Consider the following 13010-nt stretch of genomic DNA (forward strand, 5'->3'; position numbering starts at 1 on the left):
TTTCCTGCTTCAAAGGCGGCGTTTATTTTGGGATCGAATGGGAAGAGGACCGTGTTAGAGGTGTAAATTGAATCACCGCCGAAGACGTTGCGAGCATGGAAAGTCTTGTCTCCGGATTCAAAAGCTGTACGCAATGGACGGGCTTAAACCAAAATCCCAAATCACAGAACGGGTGATTTTGCCATCATGCGTGATGCTGCCTCAAGTGGAAATTGTATTGCGCAGAAAAAGGTTTATCTGCGTTGGATATCAAAAATTTTAATGCTTTCTGACTTCTAATTGGCTTTTGAAAGGTTTTCAAGAGTGCTTTCCGTTTCCGGCGCTCGTGGCATTTCTGTGTAGCAACATTCCAATTTCGCATGCGTCAGAAGCGGATCCAGTAATTTGGCAACACCAGATTTCCTCCATCTAGGCCTATGTAAAATAATCGATTCATGACTGAGCAACTAGCCCCTCCATGAATCGATACATTGCCATAGGTTTAAATGGAAAAAAAACAAGGTTCCCAATTTGCTGGATCCGCCAATGGTATGCATCCGTTCCCATTCGCCGCATGGTGGTTGGTGATGCTCTTAAGCTATTGCCCAAGTGCTTTTTCCTATAAACTTCGAATGCTGACAGATTCCTCTTGTTGCAATGCGTTTGGTTTCCGGTACGACCTAAGTAGCATTTACCGAAAAATATATTGAATTATAAAGTTGTAGTAACACTGCAAATGTTTGAACACGACACTACGAAACTTTTACAACATTCATTCAAGTAATAACTACCGATTTTAAACTCAGATAAAGTATTGGCAATATAAAGTGCAAGGAAAAAGGGTTCTCAGTTAGGAATTAACGGGAATGATAAAGAGTCAGCAAAAACCAGGGAATGTAAAGGAAAATGACGAAAATGTCAAGGAAAAGGTATTAAATTCCCTATTTATTTGCTTCTTAGGGTATGTTTGATGTTTCATTTAACAAATTTTTCGTGCTCTGGTTTCGTAGGAACAATTTTTGAATGTAAAATATATAACGTTAAATACCAGGAAATTTTACTAAAATTTATCAAGTACCTGGCAGAGAATTACATCAATTTTCGTGGCAACCAGGATATTCGAGTTTCGAAGGGGCGATTTTTAACTGTCACTCATACCGTCAAACATCCGGGAATTTTACCAAAATTTATCGAGCACCTGGCAGGGAATTCCATCAATTTTCGCGGCTACATGCAGAGGAAGAAAAATTGCAGCTGATTTTAGTTTTACTGCAATAAATTTGGATAGGTGCCCCTTCAATTAGTAAATTGGCAATATACAGAATATACACAATACTCCGATGCAGTAGCAATAATTCCAACTTGCAATCGCAATTTCCCGTATTCGGGGAGCAATCTATGACGGTCGAATAAATTTTGTGCCGGGCGAAGCATCGATCGCTAATCCTTTTGACGCGGGAAGCGACAGCGCACGTGAAAACGTTTTCGCCCTAGTTCTGTTTGTTGGACGGACATTCTACTTTGCCAAGAAAAACGCCGTATGAACCTTCGGCCGTTGCCAAATTTCCTTTGACTAAACACGAATTTTCGGGAAAATTTGCAAGTATTTTTCCTTTGATTTTACAGAGAATGGGTCAGTTACGCTGGTAACAGAATCGTGTTTTGATGCTGTATTTTGAGTAAGATCCACCCTAACAGCAACATTCTACGTTCACTATTAACCGAGATATCACCCTTTGAATAATTCGGTTTATGACGTCATCCACCACGGTAGTGACACCCTTAGTTTTTACACCTTGCTTTCATAAGTCGGTTTAACGCACATTTGTACTGATTGTTCAACGTGAAACTCGAATGAAAGCAAGGTGGAAGAAGCCAATCGTTCTCATTATAGCGGTGGATGACGTCAAAAACCTGACTTTTCAAACAGGGATATCTCGGTTAATATTGAACATAGAAAGTTGCTGTTCGGATAAGGCTTACCATTTTCAGCTGATCTACAAGAATCAAGTATCAAAACACGATTCTATGACTAGTGCAACTGACCCGTTTTGTTCGCATTTTAATATCTAAAACATCTGATAATTTCAAGGGAAAAAATTCATAACTTTCTTCAAAAATAAATATTTTCCGAGAGGAAACTTGGCAACACTCTAATGCTCATACGGCGTTTTTCCTTAGCACAGCAGTTTTCCCCGCGCGGTTTCAGGGACCTCATTAGTTAATTACTCACCTTTATTTTCGCCACGGACCCATCGTCGCACAGTGGATCATTTCCACAGGAGAGGTCGGACAAAATTTGGAAACTTTAAACGCTTATTACTGCGTTTATGCAAAATGTTGAAGTTCTAAAAGTGATTCCATGGGTTTCCTCGTAAAATCGTCTTTCTTAAGCACCCCTTGAAATTTAAAATGTGACGAAATTAACGCACAAATTTGCAGTTTCAGTCAAAATTTTCATGTCCGACCCCTCTAATTGACTCGATCCACTGTGCGCCGCCGCCGCGTCTGCGATACTTCAACGAACGCATCGTAGCACTTTCATTGTGCCTTGACGCGCGTTGGCCGTGGAGTAAGTCCCAGCAATCCGCGGAGTACGTTGTCAAGTCTGCCGAGATAGCGAAGAGAGCAGTAAGTAAGTGCCGAAATAAAGTTTTGAGAAAACGGGCTCAGAAGCGTCTGACCGGAACATTTTATCGAAAGAAACCCCCGCGTTCTTTGTCAAATGGTTGCCGATCATCCGAAAAATTCTTAGCTATCGTTTGTATGATTGAAAATCAACAGATTTTATTCCAAGTACATAAAAAGGGTATCTTTAATTTTAGCGTTAAGTTAGTGTTAGGCAAGACAGCCGTTAGTGCCATCTTCTGCATGATTTTGTGGTTGTGTTTTGGACACACATTAAACGCATTTTCAAGTTAGAAATCGGCAGAAGAGGGCGGCACTTTACTTAAAAGCACTGTTTTCATACTATCTGATCCATGCTTCAGGTCTTGCGTTTTGGACACAGAACATACACAGTTTCAGGTTGGAGATCAGCAGAGGAGGGTGGCTTTTTACTCGTAAGCACTGTTCTCATTTACTCTCTGGGGGAATAATGTCACTTACTGCTGTCTTGCCTGAAACTACGTCATTGTTTGCGCACTTACGGTTTTCTCATATGTCTCGTTTTTATACAATTGAGATGAATTTTGCTATTTCAGCTATTTCAACGATTTCCTATCAAAGAGATTAGACGAATTTTAAAGGAAAGACGATTTCGAAAATTTGACACTTACTGCTCTCTTCACTATCACGGCAGAAGTGGGTAATATTGCATGTTGCAAACGGTAAGTGTATTAAGAAAAATAGTTTTGTTTTTTTTAAGTGATTCTAAGTGATATAGGGTCAAGATCCACCACTACGCATCGCTGATACACGGTTTGCGTCTTCGAGAAGCAATAGTTGTAGTTATGTACGAGTTACGGCCAGAAACATAACGTGTGGCAACATTAATTCCCATGGGGAGTCATTGAAATCCATGAGTCCTTATGGGTTGAAGACGGAGACCAAAGACAAGTTGAACGAGAGCGCGCACCCTGTGTTACAAAAGATATGACAATTTTTACCAATTCGCGAGGCGCACCGACTGATGAGTGTACAGCACCGACCTTGCATGGGTGAGCTAGTGTGTCCCCTATTCATGCGCAATAAATGGCCCCAATGAATTTTCGTCGGATTGTAGGCGCTAATATGCTTTTCGCGCTGACCAGGGACCGCACTGTGTTGGGCGCAATGCGTGAAGTATTCCTGCACTCTTGTAGGCGCTAATATGATTTTCGTGCCGACCGGGAACCGCACTGTGTTAGGTGCAATGCGTGAAGTATCCCTGCTGTCTTGTAGGCGCTAATATGCGTTTCAAGCCGACCGGCGGCGGCCACAGTATGTTTGGCGGGATTAGAAACGATGATACTCCATTAGATTTCTGCATGTCGATGAAAGCAATTTAAATTCGACTTTCCCAGCTGTTTGAGCAGACCTTTTTAACTTTAAGTGATCTACAAGAGTCAAGCATCAGAACACGATTCTTTGACCGGCATAACTGACCCATTCTCAATGGTATGCCACAGCTACCTTTGAATTAAGAAGGATAAATGGTCATTGGTTTCTCGGTAGTAAAGGCCGAGATACACACGGCGACTAATCGCCGCGAGTGAAAGACGGAAGCCAATGGAGAGCCTTGATTTCGATCCTCTAACGTCGATATATCGAAATCAAGGCTCTCCATTGGTTTTCGTCTTTCAATCGCGGCGATTAATAGCCGTGTATATCTAGGCCTTCAGTAAAAACGCCGTAACTCGATTCTAGATTTTTCCAGCCGACCACTGACAAAACCTTTTAAGGCCTAGACACACACGGCGATTCATCGCCGCAAGTGAATGACGGAAGGCAATGGGGAGCCTTGATTTCGATATATCGATGTCAATGGATCGAAATCAAGGCTCTCAATTGGCTTTCGTCTTTCAATCGCGGCGATTAATCGCCGTGTATATCTAGGCCTTCAGTAAAAACGCCGTAACTCGATTCTAGATTTTTCCAGCCGACCTTTGACAAAACCTTTTACGAGGACGGCAGAGTATTTGAGGAAAGAGTGTGGTTCCTCGATCAAACGTCGCTCCGTTGACGTAAGAGCGTATCTCCAATTGAAAGTGAGCCCTGTTCTCCATATAACTTTATGCTTTCCAGGGCTCATGTGGAAATCGAGATACGCCCTTACGTCAGAGGAGCGACGATTTCATGGTAGTACGGAGGCACTCGATTGGAAGAAAGGAGAATCAAGGTTCTCGCGCACGGTTAAATGAGCAAATATTTAGCAGAGTCGATCAAAACCCCAGGACGGAAAAAAAGGAGGGCGCCCTTCGTGAGGTTCCCCGCTGCAGGAATAATCGTTCAGCCGGCGGCAATTGGTATCGATGCCATTAATCACCGTGTCTCGAAAGCTTCGCTTAATTGACTCGCTCGCCTCTTAATCCTTTTTTCCAGTGGCGTGGCGTGAATAATCGATTATCGATATCTCGCCATTTGAAGCTATGGTAAAGAATCGATTACTAAGGTGTTCGCTGCGAACACCCTGATAATCGATCTTTTTTCATAGGTTTAAATGGCACAACAATCGATGTATCGCAATTCACGCCACGCCACTGCTTTTTTCCATGACGGCTCCTTGCGCACAACAACGGACGACCCTCAAATCCGAAACATCGATTATTCTTCCGGTATGGTGTCGGAAGTAATCGAATGTTTCACCCTCGTTCCACAAAATGATGAAATTCGAACAAAACTAATTTTTAAGGACAGTAATCGTCAGATTTGTTTTTTAAATTTACAACGTCATCGTGAAGAGTATTGTAACTTACGGGAGTGAGGTCTGGCAACCGAAGAAAAGAACTGAAGACATGCTTAGGGCAACTGAGATGGACTTTTGGCGGAGGTCAGCTGGGATATCGAGGAGAGAGCGTATCCGCGACCTAATGTGTGTGTATTGTCAGATCATGGGAGTCAAAAATGACATCATATTCGACGTCATGACCAGATAGCTTGTCTGGTATAGTCATGTCAATAGAATGACGGACGAAAGGCTGCCGAAGAAGAGTAGGCAGGAACAGATGAAAAGACAGACACGCGCTCAGGGCCGGATTTACCCACTTGCCGCACCTGGGCCACCTGTATTTTGCCGCTCCCTTCTCATTCGTTTTGAAACATCAATAAAAACCATCAAGTGAAGTACCGGAGGGGGAGGAGAGGGGTGCATAAGACGGGTTCACTCGTGTTGGACTCATTTTTTTGCGAAAACCTGTCAACACTATTAGCAAAAGTTTACGAAACTGCGCGAAAGTTAAGTTCCGTAATCCTATCTCTGTGTGAACAAGGCCTTCCATTTGTAAGAAATGAACGTAAAAATTATTCAAGAACAAACATAAATGTGGTATAATAATTTTAACCTCCGCCGCCGCGCCGCGCTGAATTCTCTGTTTTTGACGCAATGCGTGAAGTATTCCTACAGTCTTGTGGGCGCTATGCGTTTCACGCCGACCGCTGCTGAACGCACTGTGTTCGACGCAATGCGTGAAGTATTCATGAAGTCTAGTAGGCGCTGTGCGTTTCATGCTGACCGCGCTGTTTTTGACGCAGTGCGTGAGGTATTCATGCAGTCTTGCAGGTGCTAATATGTATTACATGCCGACCGCCGCGCTGAGGGCTTCTCCTTTTCATCTCAAGTCCTATTTCATCATCAAGTCCTATTCATCATCATTGCTCTCTGCGCCGCGTCGCTCCATACAAAATTGTGTGTTTGGTTTCTCTCTTCACTCGACTAATTAAAGGTCGACTCTTGTGTCACTGAAAGACGATTTTCTCGTTTGTAATTTTTTTCTGAATCCGATTTTTTTATACCTTTACTTAAAAAAGTTGCAAAATTTGCCGCCATGTGGCCACCCCTTTAATCCGGCCCTGCACGCGCTACATTTTTTCTCATTTGCATCAGGCCTGTTCTCGAATGCCATGTTCTTTTGGACTCTTTATCGCCGAATTATTGAAAGTTTGTGCTAAAACGGTGCATTGTAGAAAGTTGGCGCAATGATGACTTTTGATCAGCAGGAGTATGCGGGGTCCTTTGAAAAAGTATTTGTGGAAGAGAAGAATATGAGAGAGACGGCTTACTTAAAGTAGAGGAAGATCCAGATGGCGAGGCACAAAGCAATGAGAGAGATGGAGTAGCCGGCAAAGTAGATGGCCGTCGTGACGACGATCCCAGCATCGTCGGCCTGCTGGTTCAAGTCGTGGCAGTCCGCGTAGTTCGTGTGGTTCACCCACTCCCCGCCGACCCCGCACAACCGTGACGCGTTCTCTGCAACAAAGAACAAACCAACAATTTCACTACATGTCCCGATAAGGAATTACCATGTGGATATGTCACAAGCAAACACTACCGTACCAAGGAAAAACGCTGTATGAAAATTTAGGCGTCGCCGAAGTTCCTCTGAGGAATCACGCACTTTTGGACAAATTCGTAAATATCTGTCTTCCGATTTTTCCGAGAAGTTTGTTCGTAATGTGGGCGTATTTCTATCAAATGGAACTATGTGTATTAAGACATGAGCCCTGAGACCCATAAGAATACATACCTACGCATAACAGGGCTCACGTCATAATTCACATAGTTCCGTTTGATAGAGATACGTCCATCTGATCTAAATGGTCTAAAAATTTCAAGGAAAATTTTTCTTAACCTTCCTCAAAAATGAACATTTTATCGGAGGAAATTCGGCAACTTTCGAATGTTCATACGGCATTTTTCTTAAACCCAGCAGAATAGTCAAATTAGATATTTTGTCCAATACCTAAGAGGATACTCAAGTGACAGTTTACGGAAACACCTAAATTTATGCCCAAAAATTGCCAACTGTCAGTATTCTGAGAAAAACGACTCATAAAATCTACGAACCCGTTTTTTATACGGTTTTTACGCGGATTTTATACGAGGATTAAAAATAAACAAGTAGTAAGGAATATATCAAAATAATTTGAACCATGCAAAATGATAATCCGGGTAATGGAACTTGGCTGTTTTGAAAACGCCTTCAAATGCGGCGTGATACTTCACGCATTCCGGGGAGTTCAAATAGTTGTATCATTGCGCCGTAAGAATGTGACGGAAGATTACAATGGGAATAGCACGCTGGGCTTGTCGATTTCCTTTGACATTTTTGCAGTGGTGAATGCATAGCAATGCAGAAGTGCCTGAAACAACTAATTTTTTTTTAGAAAAACGTACCTGCGCAATTTTTGTTCAAAATTTCTTTTATTATTGCTTGAGATCCATCGACAAATGTGTAATACTCCCACTTAAATTGTCCAAGAATCTCCTATTGAAAGTGCAATTTTTAAGGGGAAATTTGGCAACATAGGAATATAGTCACGTCCTCCCGTGAGGAGAGCAACGGTAGCAGTGGCGTGGCGTGCTTTGCGATCTATCGATATTTCCCCATTTGAAGCTGTGGTAAATAATCGATTTTTAAGGTGTTTGCTGCGAACACCCTGTTTATCGATACTTTTCCATAGGTTTAAATGACCGATCGAGCTCATATTCAATCATTTTCGTTGAATTAGAATTTCATATCATTGAATTTAAAGAAATATCAATGCAGACTCTCATAATATGAACACTGGAAAAAACCACATTGGATCTAGAGTCCAGACTCTTGAAAACATTGACAAGAAAAAATACTCTTGATTCAATCGGATTTTTGCTTGAATCAAAACGAAATCCGCCTAAATTAAGAGGCTTGGTTCTTGATTTAAGCTGGATTCTGATTGAATCAAGATTACTTTTTCTTGTAGATGTTTTTAAGATTCTGGACTCTAGATCCAACGTGTTTTTTTCCAGTGAAGGTTAATTCAGAGGGAGGGTTAAAAGTGAGTGTTACGTCGTTTGATTTTTCTTCAATTATGTTTAAAATCACTACGTCAACCAACCCTTCACCATCACGTAAGCACCACCCCCTCAAACCTAACCTATAAATACGAGATGAAGGGGGAAAATCGACGCGCTCGGCCAGGCGTCAATTTGTCTTAACAGGGCAGCAGACGGTGCATTAATTTTGATTAAAAGTTGGAGCAGCATACGCCGGACGTGGAGAAGCGCCGCCGCTGCAGTATTAATCTAAGTTCAAAAGAAATAATTAACGCGTCCTCACTTGCCCGGTTATTTGGAGTGTGTGAGGCTCGGAATGAGTGGTTCTAGAAATTGGAACGCCATGAAGCACCAAGACGCTGTACAGGGTGTTTCAGGGTTGAACCGCCAGACCAGAAGAGTGTTAACTAAACGACGTTAAGCAGAAAGCACTGGTAATAAAAAAAACCTCTTGGACCAATGCCGCATTGCATTGACTGAAGAGTGCAGTTTCTTGTCGCCGGATTTAAGAGTCTTGAACTCTTGTTACAAGCGGATTTTGCATTGAAACAAGAGTCCAGACTCTTAAATCCGGCGACAAGAAACTGCACTCTTGAACCAAGATGTTTTTTTTACCAGTGAGGAACCAAAGCCACGTCAGATAATTCCAAATTTTTTTTTCTCTTTTTTTTTGTACGTCGCACTTGGTGGTTTTAAAATTTCAAGGGAAACACTTAGATCCATAGTAATGTTTTGCCTAACAACAAAACTGCACAAGAAAAAATTGGGGAAAAAAATTGGATCAGTTGGGTGGTTTAGTGTTTTACGTGAAAATGGTTCTGTGGATGTTGCGACCTTTCGGAGGAACTCTGGTAGGATCGCTATTAGTGGGGCGGTTGGGTGTCGCAGAGCGCACAGAAGCGTATGAGTAGTAGTACGAAGCAAATTCCCAAAAATTTTCAAAGGGATTCGCACTAACGTTCTCTTGTATAAAACTAAATTGCCTAGTTTAAGTAAAGATCCCCAAATCCCCCTCAAGATTTAGATTTTAAAAGCCAAGAGCATTGATGAATCCAGTGTTAAAATATCATACGAGCCGCCTTTAATGAGCTTTATTCCGTAACCGTCGCCAAAATCCAGGAAAAAACGGTAATTTTTAGAAAAACATTTGGGGGCCGTAATCTGACGGGGGGGGGGGGGGGGGGGGGGTTTAGGAGAACTTCGTTGAAGAAAAAAAATTCGTTTGAAACATTGGAACACGCTCCTCTGTTCTAGCGGTTTTATATCAAAACAAAAGGTAGTCAAAAAAATTTTAACGAAATAATGTCTAGCTTATTGAATGGCAGTAGAAAAATTAAGGTAATTGATTTTATCAATGAAGATAAAACATGAACAGCTATTCAATAATTTAGTTTACAAAAAATTGAAAAGTAAAAGAACCTCTCTCTATTATAAATCCAATAAGAAATTTAAATAAATTTAAATAAACTAAATATTTTAATTTTGCTTGCTTACTTATTTCAATTTTTAAATAATTTAATTTCAATTAATTTTTTATTCCGTTTAATTAGTAATTTTACGAGTATACTCGTCAAGAGAAAGATCTCATCAAGTCATTATATTTGTGTAATTGATATACTTTTTAATTTAGTTTTTTATCGATCGATCTCTAAAGACTAGACGCACGGATTCTAATTTTAACTTGACAAGTTAACGCTATATTTCAACTACGTAACGTTTCCGGTATTTTGGGAGCATTTGTTCACTTCTTTCCGGTATTTATTCACCTCAAAACGCCAATTCTTATTCATCGCGGAATCCAATTTCTGTAATCTCAGGTCAAAACCTCTGAAAAATCATCAGAGAAATGATACGTTTTATCAGCGCTAACCACGCCACGTTATCCCGTGCCTTCCGAGAGAAGTGCGTTATAGTCTACGGGAATAACCGGTCGAGGAAGTGAGGTGAGATCAGATGAGACCAGATGAGACCAGATGAAAGTTTTACTTAGTTTATTCCCTTTTGGGTCAAAATTGAGCAGGAATAATTAATGCCGGCCTTGTGAGTAGAATCGAAGGATTTTTGGACGTATTTCTGCCAAACGGAACCACGCGCATTAACACATGAACCCCGAGACCCATAAGATAGGTGAATAACAGGGCTCACGTCGTAATGCACATAGTTCCGTTTGATAGAAATACGTCCATTTGTCCAGGCTTGTCCTGCGCTTCTACCCTCAGTAATTGGGAGATCAATTGAATCTCTTAAACGAGCTCATTCCCAGCAAGAAAAATGTTTGACATCAAAAATTGATCCTTTGGTCACACAACGCAACAGAACTTTTCAATCGAAGAATTTAAGCTCCACCTCTCCTATACGGAAATGTTTCTCGAACTTAATCTCTGCATTAAATAATTCGATTTTGTTGATGATAGTTCAGTGTTAAACAAACGAGTGTATCATACTGCCGTGCTAAGGAAGAACGCCGTATAAACATTCGAGAATTGCCAAATTTTCTTCGATAAAACCTCTATCTGAGGCAAGACATGAATATTTTTCCTTGAAATTTGCATGAACTTCAGGTGAAATTTCGATCAAAATTATCTGAAAAATTAGAAGGATAAAATGTTCATTAGTTTACCGGGAAATTCGTGTTTTATCAAAGGAAATTTGGCAACGCCTGAAGGTTCATGCGGCGTTTTCCCTCAGCACGGCAGCATAGGTAGACCGTATGCATGATTAGTAGTTTTCATGATTCAAATATACACTTCGGGAAAAAGAATGAAAGCCTCAACATCCTAAACAGAGCCGGATTTACTTGCTTGTCGCCCATTGGCCGCCTATATTTTTCCGCCCCCTTCTCATTCGTTAAGTGAACTTGCCGGTGGGGGAGGGGTGTATGAGACGCGTTGACGTGTTGGGCACATTTTTTGTGAAAGCCCTATGAAAGCCCCCTCAACACTAACATAAGTTCACGGAACTTTACGGGAAATTTAAGTTCCATAAACCCATCCCTATTCAGACAAGGCCTTCTATTTATAACAAGCGAACGAAAAAATTATGAAAGAACAAACATAAATGTGCGTGGTTTTATAATTTTAACTTCCGCCGCTGCGCCGACCGCACTGTGTTGGGCGTAATGCGTGAAGTATTCATGCAGTCTTGTAGGCGCTGGGCGTTTCACGCCGCGCCGACTGCTGCTGTCCGCAGTGTGTTTGACGCAATGCGTGAAGTATTTCTGCGTTTCATGCCAACCGCCGCGCCGCCGCGCCGAGGGCTTCTCCTTTTCATCTCAGTCCTCGCGTCATCATTGCACTGCGCCACTCCGCTCATCAAATTGCGTGTTGGCTTCCCTCTTAACTCGACTAATTAAAGGTGTTTTCTCTTGTATTGACGACAATATTAGAAATTAGTATACTTTTACTTTCAGGAAATGACAGATTTTGTCACCTTTTCTCGTTTGTAAATTATTTTTTGAATCCTATATTTCTTCTTCTTTTTTTATACCTACATTCAAAAAGATTGCAAAATTTTCCGCCATGGGCCGCAGCCCATGTGGCCACCCCCTTAGTCCGGCCCTGCCTAAACTCAGTTTCAGTAAATAAATGTTCCAGCGTCGTAAAAATATGTGCAGTTTTTAAATTACGGTGCTGGCATAGAACGATCAGAAATAATTTTTGCGAGGTCTTTCTGTTCTTTGCCATGCAAGTTTAGAATTCAACAGAATAGAAAACCAACGCGGGCGTTTGGCATGGAAAAAATACATTTTCTCTGAAACTTTCGAATTTTATAGTGAACTTAAGATCAGTTAAGTTTGGAGTCTTCACTCTTCAAATACCTATTCAAAAAAATTGGTTCATAGATTGGTCACGGTTTATAACCCATTTATCGATTCGCTTAACTTAAGTTTACCTATTTGAAAGTAGTTTGGTCCACTCCTATCATGCACAATTAATTTATCCCACCAACATAGATTTTTCTAACCGCAAACGTACAAAACTATTCGTTTGGTGGCTCACTGATAGATTCTTTTGGAATTAAGTTAACGAAGTGATTATTAAGCGATAAGAAAGCGTACAGTCTTGGAGCGATCCCATTGGTGGAATTGGTTGGCTGTAGCTGACAAAAGAGGTAAGTATTAGGCGGCAATCCACGATGGATCCAATCCATCATTCTTCTTCTTTAGTCTGTAACATCCACCCGTTTCAACCAATAGGATCGCTTCATTTTCCCGTTGTTTTCTTTCTCTATCGTTTTGTCTATTAATCTCAATAATCAGCCCGCTAGACTGACCTAGTCCACGAACAATCCCTGGATTCATCTTCTTTTCTTGCTTTCCCGACACTAACGCTCAGAATCGCAGTTTTTCTCTAGACTCAATCGGTTCGCCGTTATATGACCGAGGCAACCTCTTGATCAAATTCAAGGGCCAGGCGCACAGTGGATCGAGTCAACAGGAGAAGTCGGACAAAATTTGGAAACTTTAAACGCGTATAACTCCGTTTGTACGAAACTTTGAGGTTCTGAAAGTGGTTTCATTGGTTTTCTCGTGGAATTTTCTTCGAGGAGCACCCCTTAAACTTTAAAATGTGACAAAATA

The 13010-nt window shown here is 41.3% G+C and overlaps 1 protein-coding gene across 3 annotated transcripts in view; it reads right to left on the minus strand.

The window, feature by feature from the left end:
- Positions 1-13010, minus strand: part of LOC109030914 (diuretic hormone receptor) — a 413955-nt gene that overhangs the window by 109907 nt on the left and 291038 nt on the right. For all 3 annotated transcript variants that reach the window (XM_072300810.1, XM_019042141.2, XM_072300812.1), the window contains one exon: positions 6679-6865. In XM_072300810.1, coding sequence (XP_072156911.1) covers positions 6679-6865 — 187 coding nt within the window. The remainder of the gene's footprint in view (positions 1-6678; positions 6866-13010) is intronic.

Source organism: Bemisia tabaci, chromosome 5 (genome assembly GCF_918797505.1).
Source record: "Bemisia tabaci chromosome 5, PGI_BMITA_v3".
NCBI classification, from domain to species: domain Eukaryota; kingdom Metazoa; phylum Arthropoda; class Insecta; order Hemiptera; family Aleyrodidae; genus Bemisia; species Bemisia tabaci.